Source organism: Carassius auratus, chromosome 4 (assembly GCF_003368295.1).
Source record: "Carassius auratus strain Wakin chromosome 4, ASM336829v1, whole genome shotgun sequence".
Taxonomy (NCBI): Eukaryota; Metazoa; Chordata; class Actinopteri; order Cypriniformes; family Cyprinidae; genus Carassius; species Carassius auratus.
This window is the reverse complement of record NC_039246.1, coordinates 1,837,683-1,859,157: the sequence shown is the minus strand read 5'-3', so window position 1 is coordinate 1,859,157 and position 21,475 is coordinate 1,837,683. Positions and strand designations below refer to the sequence as shown.

The window sequence follows — 21,475 nt, the reverse complement described above, 5'->3', positions numbered from 1 at the left end:
CACCCGAGGTCAGACTACTATTTATAACTGCTAAAACAGATGGTCCTACAGTGGGGAAAACCTCCTTAAATAGTCAAGGGGGGACAGCATCATTTGGAGAACCCGAGGGGCTTCAAATGACCAACAACCTCCTCTAAAGAGGAAAAAGTTACCGGCTCAAAATGATCAAAGACAGCCGAGCAGGGAACAGAGATTGAAGGGTCTGAAGCTGAAGGTACAATTTGAGACCTAATAGAAGTGACCTTATCAATAAAAAAGCAAAGAAACTTTTCACACATAACAGGGGATGCTTCCATACAAGCATTCTGCGGGGCATTTAATTTTACTATTCGCTTTCAGATTAGATGTAAGGGTGAACTCGTGAAATTAGGTTTTATTAACGAAGTTTGGGAGGAACACGATCAGATAATCATCCAATATGGCACAGGTGTGTATATATATATATATATATATATATATATATATATATGCAGCCTTCCTACCTCTTGTCCTACGACAGTTTTTCGGCATCCCTCCTCCACCCCAACTCCTCACTTCTAGTCTATTTTTATCCCAAATTAGGGATAGAGGAATTTCTTTGGGTTCGGGCTATGCTCCGGACCTGGACCCCTCCCCCAGGACAGCGCGCCAAAATATGCTTACTATTCGCTTTCAGATTAGATGTAAGGGTGAACTCGTGAAGTGGGGCATGTTTAAACGAGCCGTTTCAGAGGGGCATGGACAAGTCTTGACTTTTTTATAAAGAATATCTCTTTTGGTTTGTGACTTTTGTCTTTGCAACTTTAGGGATCTTATCTATTCACAAACATTTTGAAACACTCCAAAGTGAAAGGCAATCTTGGATGCATTCCATTCATTTGCTCCAGGGGTGCGACCTACAGTCATTACTACAGCCAGAACACCATCAAATACCTGGACTACATTGCACCCTGTGGGCTGATCATGTTCATCTCACCAACGAATGGAAGAAGGTGCAGTGATAAATTCAGTGATAGTGTTCACCACTAACACTAGGGGCATTGCCAATGCACGTGTCCATGTTGAACGGGTCATATTATGACTGAAAAACTTCAAAGTCCTTTCTTAAACAGTTTCAATTAACCTCACCCCTACAATTGATAAAATTTTGAGAATTTGTTCAGCCCTGTGTAACCTATGAAGCGACTTTAATTTCTGATGTAGAGGATGAATGTGTTGATTTAGGTGCATGTTCACAATGCAGCCAGATGTTACTTTTTGTAAATAGTTATTTTTATACAACTTTTTAATAAATATTTTCATGAATCCAGCTCCAGGTGTGTCTTATTATTGGGAGATGAGAGGGTCTTATTTTTTACTAACCATTGAAACAAGCGTAATGGCTAACTTAATGGATCACATGAGGCACCTCAGCCAATCATAGAGTGGCAGTGATGTCAGTGCCTGGCTTTCACAGTTCTAGTTACAGTTTACAACCCTTTGCTGGTGACTGCAATTTAAGATTTTGTTTATTTAAAAAAAAAAATGCATGATAGGGCATACATTATACTGATATTAGTAACTAAAATGTCATATATTTGTAGAAATCTGGAATGCATTGAAAGGATACCTTTTTATTTATTAAAAAAATAATTATTTACCTTTATTCATTAATAAGCATTATTATCATCATATCTAGGAGGCACATTTCAAGTGTATTCATTTAACAAACTTTGTTTTCACAAAACAATGTTCAATATAATACAATATTTAAATACCTCTGCTAACATGTCTTTTGTACTCTAGCAAAGACAGTGCTGAAGTGAACTCTGACCAAACTGGTTATAAATGCATTCTGCAACCAAACATTGCAGTTTTGTCTTAGTAGTATCAATTATTTTCAAAACATGTTTGGCCAAGAAACAGTTTTGCCAAGAAATAAATTCTGTTGTCTTCTACTTTATTATTTGTGTGTTAATTTTTAATGCATGTTGGTGATTTTAGGGAGCAGCTTTTAAAAGGGACTTTTGTTTTGTTTTTGTGGTGTGACGTCATTCGCCTGCGCTCCTGCGTCTGTTGTGATTCGGATGAAGACAGGTTTGTGTTTTCAAGCATTTAAAGTTTGTCTATCTTGTTGTTTTCACAATAACTGTAAAATGAATTAGATGTTTTGGATCCACTTGAACGGCAAATCTGCGTCTCACTTCGCTCCATTTTATCTTGAATTAGTTAATCATAAAGATGCATTAGTCACTGGCTAGAAGAGAAAACGGAGGTTTTCCAAACTTTCTCAATTGAACCAAATTATTCCTGATTCGAATCAGCGCGCGCTCACGAGAACTGCTGCTCGAAAAAATGCAGTGAAAACAACAAACGTGTGATGACAAAATTTACTAACCAAATGCAAATCATTGCATGAAAGTGGAATATATTAAATATAATCTATAAATCAATACTAATTGTAAATTATAAATGTAAAAAAAATAATTTGTTATTAATTTGTAGCTCTAGTTTGAATGGCCATTATTTGTCACTCTTGACTGACTCCCTTAACAGTGTGCTGATTACTGAACTAGGGAGCTGATTGAGATGCACACAGATTTACCGTAGTTGAGGTTAAATTTTCTTTTTGTTAATTACTTTAATATAAACCTCTGTGTCCAAACTCACAGAAAAACTGTTGAATCATCTTAGATCCATGTCACAAACTTATAAAGATTGAAAACATGAAGATTGAAGAAGTATTCAGTCTGAAGCATGAAGAGACTGAGGAACAAATAAAGATGGCGTTTATTAAAGAGGAGAGTGAAGACATGAAGATTGAAGAAGTATTCAGTCTGAAGCATGAAGAGACTGAGGAACAAATAAAGATGGCGCTTATTAAAGAGGAGACTGAAGACATGAAGATTGAAGAAACATTCAGAGTCAAACATGAAGATACTGAGGAACAAACAGGTTGGTTTTCATTCTCAAAGCTGAACAAATTTGATCCTTCTTAAAATGTTCAGCTCTACAAAATGTAGAAGTTAGATATTTGTTGTTACAACATGACACATTAAATTGGGGAAAATAATACAGAAATCTGAACAAAATAATTTGTGTAATATGAAAACCTAATATCAATTACTAAATTATAGAAATCATGTCTTAATTATACTCCGCAAGAGTGGGGAAATATGTGACTTACAAGATTAAAGGGTTGTTCGAGATAGAATTTTTTTTCTTTCAATTTATGTAAGCAATACGTTAACCTGGGGCTGGATTCAGGAAGCAAAGATTTATTCTTAACTGCCATTAGCTTTTTTCTTTAATTTATGTTTAATATTTTGTACTCTTAAAAATTCTTTTTTTTCTTAAGAATGTTCTTAAGAAGAAACTTAATGCAAATTCTTTTAAAAGAATCTTCTTATGCTGTTCACACCAAACGCGAATAGAGTGTCAAATTTGCGTCTACCGCGTCTAGTTTTCCGCTTGAACATTTTGAGATCATTCGCGAGTGAAATTAACTTCACAACAGACGCAAATTCGTATCATGGGGTTCATGCAGCATTTTCAACCGCCAGTTTTATTCGGATCATTTTCAAAATATTACTTTTCGGATACATGCGAGTTCATGTATCCGCCGAGAGCAGCCTCACCTCGGCTAGACCTTCTGACATCTGCCGCTGGCTCTGATGTCTCTTTAGTGGTTCAAGATAAAATATAATTTGTTTGCGGTAAAACGAAACATTTCTTATCTTTGGCCTTTATACAATTAATATATTAATATGTTTTATATATATATATATATATATATATATATATATATATATATATACAGGTCCTTTTAATTCCTGTATCTATAGAAATATGAACTTTTGTCATATAGCTCTGGTTGACTGCTCACTGACAACATCAGTCATTCTTCCATGTTGAATGAGTGACTCCTAACAGGCTCCTGATTGGTTAATGTGGCGCAAATTGACGCCAAAGTAAAAAATTGTTCACTCGGGCGGCAGGCGCGAATTCGTGTCAAACGCTTAAATGCACAAAAAGCACCAAAATTTTTGGCGCGAAATGCTCAATTCGCATAATTTACTCATCAATTCGCGCGAAATAGACGTGGGAATGAGACGAATTCGCATCTTCCACGCCGCGCTAAACGCCTCATCCGTGCCGCGAGACCTCCAGACGCATGTAAATGCGCCTTTGCATTGACTAAACATTGAAATCATTCGCACCAGACGCTCTATTCGCGTTTGGTGTGAACACAGCATTATGTTCACACGAAGCCGTAGCTTACCCCAATTTGATATTGTTTTCCCCCTCATTCTAACAAAATCCCATCCACTCAGCGTCGTATCAAGAAATATCTGCGTCTACACAAAACCAGTGTAACCGACAGAAAATGATGTAGTACACATGCCAGATCAGTATGTGGCACTGTAATTTTTCCACAGAGATACACTAAAAACAGTAGGGGATGACATCATCGTTTCAGAAACTATACGGATGACCCCGTCCACACGAAAACGCAAAGATTGTGTTTTCAGATTCAAAAAAATGTGTGCGTATTCACAGAAACATGTCTCTGTGTGAACAGGGGCTTAAAAATCATATAAAATAATTTTTTAAAGTTAGGAAGTTCAGTTGCATTCAGCACAGAAACCGTTCTCTCATGTGTGCTACACTTAACGAGTTCACACTTACATATAATTAGCTGAGGTATTATAATTAGTGCTGTCAAAATTAGCGCGTTAACGCATTCGATTAATTTGAAATATTTAACGCGTTAAAAAAAAATAACGCAATTAACGCGGTTGCAGTTTTTTTTATTTCCAGTTGTGGCCTATGTGTGTTCAACGTGCAAAGAAATATGGATAAGACCAAGGAAGGACTTTTAGATGGAAAGTTTCAGTATAAAACCCGGATTACTCTTCAGTCTGCCACAAGAAACATTACTCTTCATTTAGTCTGCCACAAGAAACAGCAACATTAAAATCATGAACTCAAATGTCATTGTTTAAAAAAAAAAACAATAACTGTAACAGTGCGCAAATTAGACCTTTCTGTAACGCTAACATTAATAAGCTTAAACGAAAATAACGAAATAATTGTGTAGCAGAGTATTTTTTGTACACAGTGCCGCGAACTGTCAATCACTCCTGTACGCGTGCATCACTGTCCTCAGCTGCAGCAACTTGCGCTCTCTCTCTTCATCAAGCTTTAAAACAAAAAGGGGACAAAAAGATCATATTGTCTTTGTGCATAGGCTATAGATTAATTAGATAAATGAATATCTAAATGTGTGCCTTGCCGTCTACGGTATTTGTTTAGAACTTAGAAAAAAGATGCTGCAGCCAATGAGCAGCCAGCGGGGGCCGCAGGACGACTCAACCTCCGCAGACAGTTTTTAATGTTTATCAGACAATAAATACTCAAGAATTTGCTTTAGTATAACTCACAACGAGTTTCACACACCTTATCCGGCCACGTTGAGTTGTTGACACTTAACAGTGGGAAAAGCGACACATGCGCTATTCACTTGTATAACTTAAGGCTGAATGGGTAATGTAGTTTCTGCTCTGGGTGGGATGAATTAGGAAGCTTGCATTGTGAAGGGCGCTCTGAAAATCGGCAGTGCAGGTAAAAGATTAAAACCTCTATTAAAACAGATGTCCAAATGAGCGTACCGGTACGCTACAAGCACGTTCTGGGCGCACGGAGAGGTGGCGGTACGCTCAAGAGCTATATTTGGAAGTGGCGGTACTGAGTACCGGTGCATACTGGCCCACTTAAAGCACTGGCAATGACTATAATTTGGCATTTTTTTGCAGTCCGCTTAGAATTCAACATGGAAATCATTTTTGTTTTTTATATGCATTGATTGTTTTGAAATTCAAATGGTACTTACATGCCTGTGTTTTTATTTCTGTAATAAATATGGCTTTCAAGCCAACAGTTAATTTGGAGGATATTGATGGTTTATTGCAGGTATTTTGTTTACATGAGAAAATCTGTGTTACAAGTTAAACAAAAATTCCAATAAACAATCATATTTTGAATTTAAATATTTTCTTTGTCTTGAGTTTACATTAATTATTTACATTTTATATTTACATATCCAAAAAGTTTCAGTCTTTTAATTGCGATTAATCGCGATTAATTTTAAAAAATTGTGCGATTAATTAGTTAATTTTTTTTAATCGATTGACAGCACTAATTATAATGCATATTTGGCATGCTGTCCGCTCCGAGCTCGGGAATTGCCCGACCCTAGAATATCCCCCCATATATGTGTGTAAAATTAACTGTAAGTGGAGGAGATGGGGTGTTGGGGTGCTGGGGTGCTGACAAACTGCCAATGGATAGAGGTAAATAAGCTGTATTTATACCCTAGTGTTAATTATCTTAAGTGTGCTCCACCAGTGCTAATTAGGCTAAGTATCTGATGTGCTCCTACCGAACCTTGTTAATAAAACATAATTTCACGAGTTCACACTTAAATATAATTAGCTGAAGTATAATAATGCATATTTGGCATGCTGTCTGTGGAAAGGCTCTGAACTCGGGAATGGCTCGAACCTAGAGTACCCCCCAAAAAAGTTGTCATACGTGGTAACTTGAATGACAGGTGGATTGCCGCTGCTGTCAGTGTCATCGAGCTAGGTAGGCGTGGCTTCAGCAACCAGCTCCCGCCTTTTTTCCCATTTTAGATTGTCCAGGAGAGTCACATGGTGGCGCACTGCCAACATGGCGACGACCCGCTCTGCACACTTTGATCTTCAAAAACCCTCTTCAGAAGTCCACGGCTGACGTCACCGACACTACATCAATGTTTTTATACAGTCTATGGTGGTGACCGATGAGGGTTTAGTGGGCTTCTTTTAATGTGTAACTAATTGGTTCTGATTGAGCTCTGATTGACCATCTTCCTCAAGTTTGGATCTGCTGTTTGGAGAGGCCTTTTTGGGCTGATGATGTTGCTTCCACAATGCGAAAAGAGTTGATAGAGAAATGTTCTGCTGGGATAGGGTGTTCATGGCACGGTGGATAAGACACATGCCTTTGGTGTGAGAGACCCAGGTTCGAATCCACTGTGAGACACGAATGTGTCCCTGAGCAAGACACTTAACCCCTAGTTGCTCCAGATGCGTGCGATTTCTGACATATATAGCAATTGTAAGTTGCTTTGGATAAAAGCGTCAAGTTAATTAATGAAAAAATTAAAATAAATACCTGATAATTGCAGAATGGAATTGAGATGTATTTGGAACCAGGAAACCGGAAAAAGTTAGTATAAACTTGGCATCAAGATTGCGGGCTGTACTGAGAGGCTGGTAACCTGTGCGGAGAGTGTGGATACATTTTGTGAGAATTTCTAGCATTATGGGTTGCCTGGAGTCGGGATGGGTGAGCAGGTATTACTGGATTTCCCTTATTCAGAAGGGAGGCTTGAGAATTGATAATTTTGGGCAAGGGAGCTCCGAACACCAGTTTGTGGAAAAACTGAACACCGCTCAGGTAACCAGTGCAGTGTTGACCAAACCTGGCTAATATGGTTGAATTTCCGGGTTCTAATAAGAACTCTAGCTGCTGCATTTTGGACTAGCTGTAGTTTGTATACTAAGCGTGCAGAACAACCACACAATAAAACATTACAATAATCTATCCTTGAGGTCATAATTGCATGGATTAATATTTCTGCATTTGACATTGAGAGCATAGGCCATAATTTAGATATATTTTTGAGATGGAAAAATGTGGATGTAAAAATGCTAGAAATGTGGCTTTCTAATGAAAGATTACTATTAAATAGCACACCTAGGTTCCTAACTGATGACGAAGAGAGTGCGTTTTTAGGTCCTATAATTAACACCAGTTTTCGCAAAATTTAGCAAATTTTTGTACTATGCATTCCATTTTTAAAATTGGTATGTTTTGCCGGGACACAAAGTTATATAAAACTCAGTATCATCAGCATAACAGTAAAAGCTAACACCGTGTTTCCTGATGATATCTCCCAAGGGTAACATGTAAAGCGTGAAGAGTAACGGCCCTAGTACTGAGCCTTGAGGTAACAAAGTGTTCAGGTCTATGCAAAAGAATGTTGTGGTCAATTGTGTCAAACGCAGCACTAAGATCCAATAGGAAATCCTCATAGATACCATTTTTTCTCTAAGAAGGAATATAATTGTGAGGGTACCACCTTTTCTAGTATCTTTGACAGAAAAGTGAGATTCAAGATCGGTCTGTAATTAACTAGTTCTTTGGGGAAAAAGTTGTGTGTTTTTAATGAGAGGCTTAATAACAGCCAGTTTGACGATTTTGAGGACATATCCTAATGACAATAATGAATTAACAATAGTCAGAAGAGGATCTATGACTTCTGGAAGCACCTTGTGACGAGTGGGGCGGGGCCGAGAGCCGCGGGAACGGGGCAAGATGGGTGGAGTGATTGAGAAATGAGCGAGATAAGGTCTCGAGTCCCACAGAGGAGATGAAAGGATATAAAACAGGAGTGACAACAGTGAAGGACGAAACAGGACCAGGCCTGGATTTTAGTTGTGTTTGGTTTTTGTTTGTGTGCGGCAGTCGTCCGTGAGGGGCTGCCGCAGTGTTTTGTCTTTATTTTATTGTTAAATCTTATTTGATTGTCCGCCGGTTCACACCAGATGCGACTTGTACAAATAAATCGTACTACTCGTGCATAGTTAGACACTTGAACATTTTGAGTTTAATCGCTTCATTCTTCAACAGACGTGAATTCGCTCCTATTTGAAAACGCTTTCACTGATTTCTGAGACGATCAGCTCCACGTGATCAGTGAGAGCTCAGTGCTCATGTTACCAATGAGAGCACTCTCAACTCGGCTAGTCCTTCTAAAATTTGCAAATGGCTCTGTCTCTTTAATGGTTCAACATAAAATATAATTCATTTTGGGATAATCTAACATTTATCCATTTCTTCCAAGCAAGATTCTTTTTTTTACTGTTTCTGTAAAAGTGTGTAGTATCATACAGCTCCGTGTAACCACATACAGCGACAATGACTTTGTCCTCCATTGTTGTTTCGTATTTTCCCACCGCTCGCTGTCATAATCATGTCACTACTAGAGCAAGCTGTGAGTTAGCTGTGGAATTCTGATGCTGTATCAGGAGAAATGTAAAAAGACATGATGGGCTGCTCCTGTGCGCTCTCTCCCTCCCGCTGATGGCTTGTTAACCAATTAGTGTTCAGGCACCTGCACTGCGCGCACCCCTCTGACCCTCACTCTCTGACTGCGACATCCACCATTTAACATTGACAGATTTGAAAGGACACATGGACAGAAGACCTTTAAGGAATCACCACCGAAAGTGTGAAGAGAAATTTGAGAATACTCGGGTAAGTGGTTTTTTCTTCTTCTTCTTCTTTGCGCATAATATGATTTAAGGTTGCTTTGTACAGTTAAATGAAACAGTGACTGGGTCCTCTTTTAGACCTCTGTGAACTTGGCCCCTCATTATGCTCAAATATGTCATATATGCTCAAAAATATGTCAATCGCCTGATGTACATTTGTGTGTCCACGCTTTTCCTCTGAGGCATGCACGTGTCTGTCGCACGGCAACACACACTGCATGCAAAAAAGAATCATCAATATTTCGAAAAAGAAAACAGCACAAACAACATATTTTATATACATTTTCATTTAAAGGGGGGCCAGTAGTGTATATTGTTGTTACAAAATGTTTCTATTTTTAAAACATTTGCTTTGTTTTTTCATCAAAGTATCCTAAAAAGTATCACAGGTTATGAAAATATATTAAGCAGCAGAACTGTTTCCAGCTTTAAAAATGAATCAGAATATTAGAACGATTTTATACTTCTTAAATTATCTATTTCTGTGATGCAAAGCATCATATCATTCTAATATTCTGATTCATTTTTAAAGCTGAAAAAAAGCAAATGTTTTAAAAACAGAAATATATTGTAACAACAATATACACTACTGTTCAGTAATTTGGGGTCAGTAATTTTTTCTTTTTTTGAAATAAATCAATACTCTTATTCAGCAAGGATTGTGTTAAATTTATAAAAAGTGATTGTATAGCTGATTTATAATATTTGAAAATATTTTTATTTTTATTTTGAATATATGCAGCTCTTCTTAACCTTTTTATTCATCAAATACATTAAGCAGCAGAACTGTTTCCAACACTCATAATAAATCATCATATTAGAATGATTTCTAAAGGATCATGTGATAGTAATGATCCTGAAAATTCAGCTTTGCATCACAGAAATACATAATTTAAAGTATAATAAATTGAAGGCCAATTATTTTAAATTGTAATAATATATCACAATATTACATTTTCTTCTGTATTTTTATCAAATAAATGCAGGCTTGATGAGCAGAAGAAACTTCTTTCAAAAACATTACAAATAGTAATGTGTTCAAACTTTTGACCTGTAGTGTATAATATTTTCTTTTTTATTTGGACCTTGGTGAAATTTAATTCAGGACCCCTGCTCTAATGTATTTGTATCTAATTGATAATTTTACTTGTTTTCCCTCTTTTGGCCTGTTGTGAAGGCCAAAAAGGACCACTGCAAAGAGAGTCATGGTGATGAACCTTGGAGCCCCCCATCAACAGCACCACCATCCAGAGAAGACGAGGTGCTCCGAGACGAGCTTCTGTCATCCAGTGGGTCTGATGCAGATCCACTGGACGAGGACTTCAAACCATCTCCATCGCCATCATCCATTGAAGATGAGTTGCTTGCACTAGAGTCCCAGTCATCCTGCCACAATACTCCAGAGAAGCACCATAGTCATGCATCATCCAGTGAAACTGACACCAGAGAAGCTGAGAACCAGAAGGCCAAAGGTGAAGCCGTTCAAAAAGGTACAAAGTCAAAAGGAAAAGGAGGGATGTTTAAAGATGATAAAAAGATAACCGTTAAAAGAAGCGGAACAAAGGATGGTGCCAGAGTCTGGGACAAAGTCCATTACTGTGTCGTCTGTGAAACGGCTCAACTGAAGATAGCTAGACATCTAGAAAGAAAACATATTATGGAACGCGATGTCGCCTATGCTTTTAGTTTCCCAGTTGGCTCAAAACAAAGGAAGATTCTGATAGAAGGCCTTCGTAATAAGGGTGACTGGAAACACAATCGCATGGTCTTCGAGGAAGGAAATGGTGAGATCGTAGTATGGAAACGGCCCTCCGAGAAGGCAGACATAGAGAGCTACCTACCATGTCAACACTGTTATGCAATGTTCAAGAGGACTAAACTCTGGAGACATCTGAAGTCATGTAGAGAACAGAACGAGGAAAGAAAAAATGGCAAAAGAGTACAAAAATCTTCCTCGCATCTACTTCCACGCAAATCAGGCCAAGTACAAAAGATCATCCACTCTATGAAACAAGATCATGTAAGCTCTCACATCAGAAGTGATGAGATGATTTGTGTGTATGGAGATGCATTACTTGCAAAAAAGGGCCGTGTAGAATCTCAGCACAGATACATTGGACAAAAGCTGAGAGAACTAGGACGCTTTATGTTGGCTGCCAAGGAGATTGATGAGCGTGCCCAAACTCTTAAAGACATTTGTGATCCAGCAAATTTTAAACTGGCAATTGAAGCAGCCAGACACGTGTCAAACTATGATGTAAACAAAAACGAATATGGAAGGCCATCGAAAGCTGTTAAAATTGGGTTTTCACTCAAAGGGGCCACTGAAGCCTGGATAGGCCACTGCTTGATGGACTCTGATGTCATAACTGAGAAGGCCAAAAAGTTCAAGGAGTTGCTGGAGAGCTCATGGTCCATTCATGTGTCGACTAATGCTCATAGCTCATTGGAGCAACGGCGGTGGGGCAAAGAAGACACTTTACCTCTGACGGAGGATGTTATCACTCTCCAGAACTACCTGAGGACCGTTGAGGATGAGGCAAAGGCCGAGTTAACAGAGCGTGTGAGTACTACAGCATACAGGAAGTTAAGTGAGAGCCTTCTTGCACAAATAATTGTGTTCAATAATAAGCGTGAAGGAGAAGCATCACGTTTAACCCTTGAGACCTATCTAAAAGCAGACACCGGTCCTGTTAATAAGGACATTTATGAGACTCTGTCGCCTGTGGAAAAACAAATGAGCCACAGACTGACACGTTTGGTGACTCACGAAAGGAGAAGCAGAAAGGTGCCCATCCTTCTTCTTGAGCGCACAAAAGCTTCGCTTGACTTCCTGGTTGAAAAACGGAGGGAAGTTGGCATACTTGAGGAGAACCCCTTTCTGTTTGCCAGGCTCAGCACAACAACCAATCTCCGTGGGTGGGACTGCCTCAGAAGATCTGCAGAAGAGAGCAAGGCCAAAAACCCAGAACTGCTGAGATCAACAAGGCTGAGGAAACGCGTTACTGCCATATGTCAGCTTCTCAACCTCAGCAATCAGGAACTTGAGCAAGTTGCTCGTTTTATGGGACATGATATCGGAGTCCACTGCGAGTATTATCGACAGACCGATAAAACAGTCCAAGTGGCCAAAATCAGCAAACTTCTGTTTGCGATGGAGCATGGAGCAGAGTCACTGAAAGGGAAGAGTCTGCAAACACCGGACTCCGTTATCAGTGGTAATTAAATTATTTTTATTTATTTTTTTATTTAACAGGGACACAGTACACAAGGCATTGTTACACATAGACAACCGATGGTGTGTACATTGGTTAATCTTTTACATATTCTAAAAACAAACCCAATCATCACAAGAAACAAAACATTGAAATTAAATGTTAAATGAAACATATTATTATTGTTATTATTAAAATTTTAAAGTTCTCCCTCTTCCAATTACACTGTCTTCTATACGTCTTTTGGTCTGTCTGTCTTCATCTCTCCTTCTGACTATGTCTCTTTATTTATCTGCATATTTTTGACTTTTTTAATATCACTGTAAAAGTACATTGAGCAATTTCCTACTGTGAATATTTCCGTAGGCAAGAGACACGCAGTCACCCCAACTAAAGATCAGAAAGGTGTCAAAAAGAGAAGGACGTCAGATGCAGGAATTCAACAGGAAGCTCATGAAGGTATGGTGTAAAAATCACATATAGTTATATTAGGAACGCTATGCTCTTGTATTTAAATTGAAACTGAGTAAACGTCCGCCAGCCCGCGGAAAGGCAAATGCTAGGGGCACCAAAATGAGTGAACAAGCGATATTTGTAAACTTTTTTTCAATTTTTATTCTTCACAATAGACAATAGGTGTTTTCATGGCACTAGATATGCAGCCGTTTTCCGTTAATCATAATCTGTGAAGATCTTCTCGGCGCGTCTAATGAGGAAATCACGAGACGGGCAACTTCATACTTGCGACACAGACTCAGAAAACACTAGTTTATTAGTAAATAATTCAAAAATCTCCTTACTGTTTACCACTTACACATTTATGGTAATTACTTTTGCTGGTGCTTTGCGGCATGATTGAGCCTATTGCGTGTACTTGAAGTGCTGCTCAACAGTCTCGCGTTGTTTCCACCATTGCTGCAATTTTGTTTCATCACTTATTAATGGATGTCTAAAATATAAAAGTTAGAAGAAGTATAAAACGGGCGGTAGGCACCAAAAAAGGCACCAATTTCTGAACTGTTTGGAAAGTTATCAACGGGCAGTCCTGCACCCTGTAATATTTGTCATATTAAATGGTGAAAGATTCTTATATATATTTTACTTATAATATATTTAACTTTAGTTTACTCAGATAAGCTGACTGCACTAAAAATTTGAAGCCAAAGTTAATAAAGAAAAAGACAAGTTATTTTTGCTGTTATAATTAAGTTAAGTGAATCTATTGTTCCTTAGCATTGCTGGTGAAATGACATGAACCCTGCCCCCACAGCGAACCGAACCCAACCTTTACCAAAACCGTAAACTGGACCGAACCGTGCCATTGGTGTATCGTTACACCCCTAATGAACAGTTTAACTTTTTTAATTAATAACTTATTTACAACAAAATTAAACCATCTCTGGACTATGACACTATTTTCTTCTAGATCTGCTGTACAGGAGAAGCAAACTTTTTTGTGCTATTTTCCTGTTATCACTGTAAAACTGCCTTGAAATATTCTGTATTATAAAAAAATGCTATATAAATAAAGGTGACTTGACTTGAATGCTAGATGTAATGCTCTTGCTATTTGTGTATATGTATATATATATATATGCTAAATAATCATGATCACAATGCCGGGGTGAAATGTGCTGTGATGCATGGGGCACCAGGTAAAATCTTGGTCAGGTCCGGCCCTGTGCACCATTGTTGTGTTTGTGGGCAATTTCATTCAACTAAAACATCATCTAGCAGTTATAGTGTTTTGCTGTAGTACTGGTGTATTTCTGAGATGCAGATGCAAGGACTTTGACTCCTATCCAAACATGATCTTTTATAGATGGACTGGTGCACCAGGAGATCGGTGAGGGACAAATGGAGAGAACTGCAGAAAAACATGATGATGGTAAGTCTGTGGCTTTGGCTCTAATTAAGTGTTCTTAAATCAGTCTTAAGTATTTTTACTTCATGGAGGGGTCCATTTAGTTTTTTTACATTCCAAAATATCAGTAATCAAATACGAAGGTCTATCCTCAAAGCATATAAAAGTGTCTGAATATCTCCTAGTTCTACTGCATGAATTTAATTTTAATACTTTGTAGAACAGTAATCTATTACCATGTTAACAGAAATACAAGAAGGTCATCTTTCAACCTTGCATTTCTAATGGGAGATTTGATTTGTTTTCATTTCGTTTCAACATAAATGACAATATATCTGACGTAATTTCCAGACTATCGAGCGCACCTGAATAAAAACCGCTCCAACTAAATGCAAAAATAGTACACACAGGCCCGCAGTTGTCTATAAGCCACACACAGAGTCACAGTTAAACCTCACACTGATTAACCTTTTGGAGCTCCCTAAAGAGCTACAGGTGAATTCAGTTTCTACTAAAATACTTCAGTTGGTGAAACAAGCATGACATTTGGCATAAATTATCTCCGTAAGCCAACTTTTGAAATGACTGGGTGTCGACTCAAAATTAAAAGTGTATTTTTCCCCCTCAGTTTTTATCATTGGTTTTGCATGTGTCTGATTATTAGTTTATGCATTTGCTTTGGCTTTACAGACTTAAGGTGGTGGTGGTGTTGGCGCAGTGGATAAGACCCGGGTTCGAATCCACTGTGAGACACATTAATGTGAGCAAGACACTTAACCCCTAGTTGCTCCAGAGGCGTGCGACCTCTGACATATATAGCAATTGTGATAAAAGCGTCAGCTAAATGAATAAACGTAAATGTAAAGGTAGAGTCAACACGCTAAGGTGAAAGGATTAGGGTTCAATATTTCATAGAGCAGACTATAAACAAAGATGGAGTCCAATATGGCCACCACAAACCTTGAAAATGTGTTTCAGGATTCTCCTCTTCATTTTTTTAAATGGTTTTTCTTGGATTGACTGTGTGAATCTGTCAGGCTACACCCATCTATGCACACTTCCGGTGGTGGTTTATTGCATGTATAAAGAGTGAATGTCACTGCACAACAGGCTACTCTTTGATTTCACTGTAACTCAGCTTGGGCTTCAGTGTCAGCTGATCTCTACTAATGCTTTACTGAGCTTTACTTTCTGTACAATAATAGACTAGTTGTAGTTTTAGTTTAGTGTCCCAAATGCTGTCTAATAGCCTCATATCAGTTAGTTGGTAGAAAATGATTCTAAGATTTAGTTAAGACTGAGTTGAGGGTGTGAAAGCTAAAGCACAGCTGAGGGCAGGGGCTCATGTTTTTACCCGGATCACACGGGACTTCAGTGGCACTGGATGAATGATCGGGCGAGGTGGAGGATAACCAAACCTAGTTATATCCCATACATCAATCAGACTATTTTTTTTTTCATCTAGGAACTTTTTGTGGACATCCAGATTTTTTGACATGTCAACACTCACTGCAAGCAAAAGAAAACCATTGAAATGCAGAAAATGTACAGCTAATGGCAAATAGTCAAAATCCTGCATGTAAAATTGTCAAAACAATGTAAAGTTTAAAAATGAATACATGCCAAAACATAGAGTTTGTTAGACCCATAAAAACCTGTCTTGTGCTGGCTCATTATGCTCTTATGTATCATTGGTCTTGTTAAATTGCATGTACATTATCACGTTTTTAACATGACTGTGTTCTTTAACAGATGAAAAGGATCAAAAAGGGCATGCTAAGAGGCTAAAGCAATCCCCTAAGAAGAGCCAGAAGAAGACTGCAGTTATAAGACAACGCAGTGATGTTGGTAAGATGTATTACATGCATTTCTGTGAAATATACAGTACTGTACAAAAGTCTTAGGCATGATAAGATCAGAATAAAAAAAAAAAAAGGTTTTAAGTCAGTTATTTCTTTTGCTGTAGTCTTTCAGTAGGAAATATCAGTTTACATTTCCAAACATTCTTTTTGCCATTAACTGATATAATCCAGTGATATTTGTGTATGAACAAGGAGTCTGACAACAGCTGTATGATCTGATCTCAGCATCATCGAGTCCGTCTGTGACTACATGAAGAAACTGAAACAGACTAAATCCAGAAGAACGGCAGGAATGTCTTCGAGACGCTTGAAGAAACCTTATATTTTTTGGGGGGGTTAGGATATTAACATGTCTAAGACTTTTGCACAGTACTGTATGTTTCCTGTGAACAATGTACCGTATTTTTCAGACTATAAGTCGCACCTGAGTATAAGTCGCATCAGTCCAAAAATACGTCATGATGAGGAAAAAAACGTATATAATTCGCACTGGACTATAAGTCGCATTTATTTAGAACCAAGCACCAAAAGAAAACATTACCGTCTCCGGCCACGAGAGGGCGCTCTATGTCTTCAGTGTAGTCTACAGGTGAACTGAGCATCATCTCTGGCAGCATAGAGCGCCCTCTGGCGGCTGGAGATGGTAATGTTTTCTCTTGATTCATTTTTAGTTCATTTCTCTTGGTTCATGTCAAATTAATTTTGACAAATAAGTCGCACGTGACTTTAAGTCGCAGGACCAGCCAAACTATGAAAAAAAGAGCGACTTATAGTCCGGAAAATACGGTAAATGGGACTTGGCAGCACGGTGGCTGAGTGGTTGGGGCTCTGGCCTCACAGCGATGGTCCAGGGTTTGGTTCCCAGACGTGCGGGCCTTTCTGTGTTGAGTTTGCATGTTCTCCCCGTGTCTGCGTAGGTTTCCTCTGGGTACTCTAGTTTCCCCTACCACCAGAAACATGTTGAATAGGCCAGGCTGTTTAAGAGTGCGCATGGGGTACGGCGGATGGAAATTAGCTCGAGGCTACAATCCGGTGTGCCTTGTTCGTTAAAAACATTAAAGTTCTCCAAAAAATTCAAATTGTCATAATTTACTCTCTCAAGTTGATTTAAACTTGAATAAGTTTCTTTCTTCTGTTGAAATTTAAAGTTATTTGTAAGAATGTGGGTAACCAAACAGTTGATGTACCCCAGTGACTTCCAAAGTTTTTTTTTCTCCTATGGAAGTCAATGGGGACCAGCTACTGTTCGGATGGCCACATTCTTCAAAATATAAATATTAGAAGGAAATTATTGCAGGTTTGGAACAACATTAGAGTGTGAACTATCCCTTTAAGGACAAGCGGCAGCGTGTTTACCATTGGTACTGTCTCTTTAAGAGCTGTGCGCAACGCGTCTAATGTACACGCATTTGACAAGCAGATTTTCTCTCAATTTTCTCTAGTTTGCTTTCACTTTAGACATAACTGACTTTGTTTATGTAAACCTTGTGTGTATTTGGCAGTATTAGCACAATAAGACTCAAAAGATAACTTGGTCCAGTATCCAGGCGCTGGTAGACAGGCTTTTAGTGCATGAGCTTCACATGTACGCGCTGAGAGACGCACACATTAGAACAGCGCATCAGCACGCGAATTAAATGTTTAACTGACAAGGCATTAAAGCACATGCAAATTATGAACTTTTGTGAATTGCAGTGTCCCGTTCCACTGCGTTAACGTGAACATTTAAGCTTTCTCAAATGAAGTCAGTTTTGTTGAATGGACTTGAATATATTTACTGGTTACATATTTGACATTTCATTAAACCTCTGTAGTTGTGAAAGACTAAATTACATTTAAATTCAAACAATGATAACAGTAATTGCAATGAGAGTATACTGAATTGAGTTGAGTAAAATCCCCCGTATGTCCGCTCTGACACCAGCAGCGGTTCCCGCTTCGACTGTAGCATCTAAACATGAATGTCAACAGTGATGGAGGTCAGTCACTAGTCAAACACACTCGACAGCGCTCGCCTCTGGAGCAACAAGAGCAAAAAATGCTTATACCTAATTTTTTATTTTAGTCAAAATGTGACAAAATAGATTATTACTTTTACAACTAACTTTTATGGGTCAAAAAGAATGTTACCTTACAAAAAAAGTGCAAAAAAAAGGACTTTGTGATAAAGTAAACTGAATGTTTTAATTGACGTTATTCTCTTGATGACGTTATATGTCTTGATGTTATGTATTTGGTTTGCCTTAACCTGATTAATTTCGCATGTCTTCTTTTGTAAGGTGCATTAAGTTGCCTTGTGTACGAAATGCGCGGTATAAATAAACATGCCTTGCCTACTAGTATTAGTTAATCAAAGCAGGGTTCAGAAGGTTATACAACTTCACCTTTTTCACTTTACAACTTTTGGTTTTTGTTTCATAGATGCTCCAGAAAGAGTCGTCAAGAACCGAAGTAAGAGACCCTGGAATGACCAGGAGAGGACGGCAGTCAAACGACGCCTTGCCAAGTTAATCTCCCTTAAAATGGTTCCAGGAAAGCAGGACTGCCTGATGTGCATTGCCAAAGAGACTCCAGTCCTAAGTGCACGGACGTGGAAAGATGTGAAGTATTTTGTATACAATGAAATTGTTAAAGTTAAAAGAAAGCTTGCATTATGAATGAACGGACTTTGAGTTTCCCCCCTCTGTTGTATTCCCGTGTCTTAAAGGGTGAATTGTCTGTTAGTTTGTTCATTTGTTAACACACTAACAACTTAATAAATAAACCAGCATTGATTATTATTGTTCATGTCTGCCATGTTTGTTTAATACCGTGGAACAGGAATGATTTTCTGAAAGAAAAAAAACCATACACTTCTGAATTTGTGTGCTCAACCTTAAAAGTTCTTAATCCTATTTCATATGACAATCATATTTCATTTTTTCCCTACTATGGAAGTCAATGGTTCCAGTTTGGTTGCTGAAGTTCTTCAAGATATCTTCCTTGGTGTTCAGCAGTATTTTGAGTGTTTGGTTACTGGCATTCTTCAAGATATCTTCCTGACCAACATACATTCTCTTAAGTCATACAAGACATCCCCATCCACAAACCTCATACTTTGTATACATTATTTCACATATCCCTTTTTCGATTGAATAAGATCGATAGAGTCCAGTACAGTCAATAATTGAGCAGTATTAGAGCAGACAGTGTCATGGATGTTAAAATAACCAAGTAGGATAACCTGGGACGACACAGCACAGGCTAATGTTAGCAATCGACTGAGTTCTGAGAAGAATTCAGTTTGCTGCTTGGGTGGTCTGTAAATCAGTGTAACTATGAGGGGACATTTTAAACCACCCTTCATATCCATAAACTCAAATGTCGTAGTATTACGAAAATCCAGTTGGGTAAGTTCTATGGAGTCACGATAAACCTGCTTTACCAGTTGTACAAGGTTTAGATAGATACTGATATCCGGACGGGGTAAGCAAATTCAGATGCATATAGTCATATTGTGATTGCCAAGTCTTGGTAAGAAATAACATATCCAGGTTATTGTCAAGAATTAGTTTGATTGTGTAGGAACCTCTCTCAGAAATGGAGTGACAATTTAGGAGAGCAGTGTTTCTCCACAATGCTTCCAGTTGAGGTAACGTTATCCATGGAGTCAATCCTAGTTATGTTGACAAGTGTTCGTAGTGTTCGACAGAGCCCTGGTGCTAGACCAGACGCACGGGATCACAGCAGATGATGGCTGATGAATACTGAAAGTCCTTCTAGACGAGCGATGTAAATACTGAAGGTGACGAATGATATCAAGTGTACGACAGTGTTCGTACATCACGGAGTCGAGCCGCAAGTTCCCATTTAGAGCCTTTAGCTCGCAGGGCGTATATCCATTTTGGGGTTAAATCCAATGGGGACCAAAAAAATCATTTTGGGGTTAAATCCAATGGGGACCAAAAAAATTATAATTATAATGATATATGTGAGCACTTTCACATAGTATTAATTATATTATAGTACCCAATGAAGCTTGTTGGTAACAGGGTTGACATTAGGTAGAACAATGGTATAAATGACATAACCTGAGATGGCACAATACAATTTCTTGTCATTTAAAGGTGTCTTCTTTTCATGGATATTTAAAATATGCTAATCATACTTTCTTTTTCATAAGTGGAAAAGGCAAACAGATATTATATGTCCAGTAAAATCCCATACATAAAATTTAATTAAGAAATATATATATATATATATATATATTCTAAATGCACAAAAAATATATAGGAATTGAAAACACAGGTATGCAAAAATCTCTTACTCTGTGTCATGGTTAGAAATTCTATTTCATCCTTATATGACTATAATGAGTCTATATTGAAATATGTTATATTAATTGTATTATATAATCTAAATATAAATGATATAATAAAATTAAGTGATTCAATTTAATTCAATGAATGTGTTGTGGATTAGGAGGAGATTTTTCGTGAGAAGTAAACCTGTGTGTACAAATACAAATCAATCTTTGCAGATATTAGTAAATGAGACAATATTTGTCAAAATTCACTATAAATGTAATAATTTATTTTGAGCTAAATTAACTGGTTTCCTTACAAAAATGTTAATACCAGACATGAAAATGGCAAATATTTCCCAGAAGGCTATGGTTTCTTTTACAGTAATGTACAATTTTAATGGAAAACAGTATGTTACTGACACTTTTTACAGTGTGAAATTAACATGCATTTTATTTTTTCCCCACTGTAGACCTGTCACTGAAAGAGGAGAGACGAGAACTGAATGAGATAGAGGAGAAGGATAAACCCATGAAGACTACAAAGACATCCTCACGAAAAAGAGCACAGAAGATCAAATCTAACACCTGCCATCAGTGTGGAAGGTATTGCCGTGGGAAAAAAGCCCTTGAAGAACACATGAGAATCCACACTGGAGAAAAGCCTTTCTTATGCCCTCAGTGTGGAAAGAGTTTCAGGCACAAAGGGAGCCTTACGAGCCACACGAGAACCCACACTGGAGAGAAACCTTTCACCTGCCAACAGTGTGGAAAACATTTCACTCAAAAATGGAGCATCTTAAATCACATGAGAATTCACACTGGAGAAAAGCCATTCACATGTGATCAGTGTGGAAAGAGTTTCACATACAAAGACACCCTAAATTCTCACAGGAAAAATCACTCAGGAG

At 38.0% G+C, this 21,475-nt stretch overlaps 1 protein-coding gene across 4 annotated transcripts; it reads left to right on the top strand.

Annotated features, from left to right (window-relative positions):
* The first annotated feature begins 2,011 nt into the window (after window positions 1-2,011).
* LOC113065880 (uncharacterized) lies at window positions 2,012-19,065 on the top strand. Of its 4 annotated transcripts, none has more exons than XM_026237438.1 (8): window positions 2,012-2,055; window positions 2,653-2,913; window positions 9,248-9,324; window positions 10,519-12,559; window positions 12,923-13,015; window positions 14,379-14,444; window positions 16,173-16,268; window positions 18,704-19,065. In XM_026237438.1, exons 1-8 carry the CDS (start codon window positions 2,046-2,048, stop codon window positions 18,937-18,939), a joined length of 2,880 nt encoding a protein of 959 aa, XP_026093223.1. In that variant the 5' UTR covers window positions 2,012-2,045; the 3' UTR covers window positions 18,940-19,065. The 4 variants fall into 4 exon arrangements, with proteins under 4 accessions (XP_026093223.1, XP_026093227.1, XP_026093233.1 ...); XM_026237442.1 differs by having other exon boundaries at window positions 2,018-2,055; window positions 2,631-2,913; XM_026237448.1 differs by lacking the exon at window positions 2,012-2,055 and adding an exon at window positions 2,496-2,573.
* Window positions 19,066-21,475: the final 2,410 nt, after the last annotated feature.

Bases quoted from the DNA above. Each gene is read 5' to 3' on its own strand.
- LOC113065880 (XM_026237438.1), top strand. The intron at 9,325-10,518 runs GTAAGTGGTTTT...CCTGTTGTGAAG, and splicing joins AGAAATTTGAGAATACTCGG to GCCAAAAAGGACCACTGCAA. The intron at 16,269-18,703 runs GTAAGATGTATT...TTTGTTTCATAG, and splicing joins AAGACAACGCAGTGATGTTG to ATGCTCCAGAAAGAGTCGTC.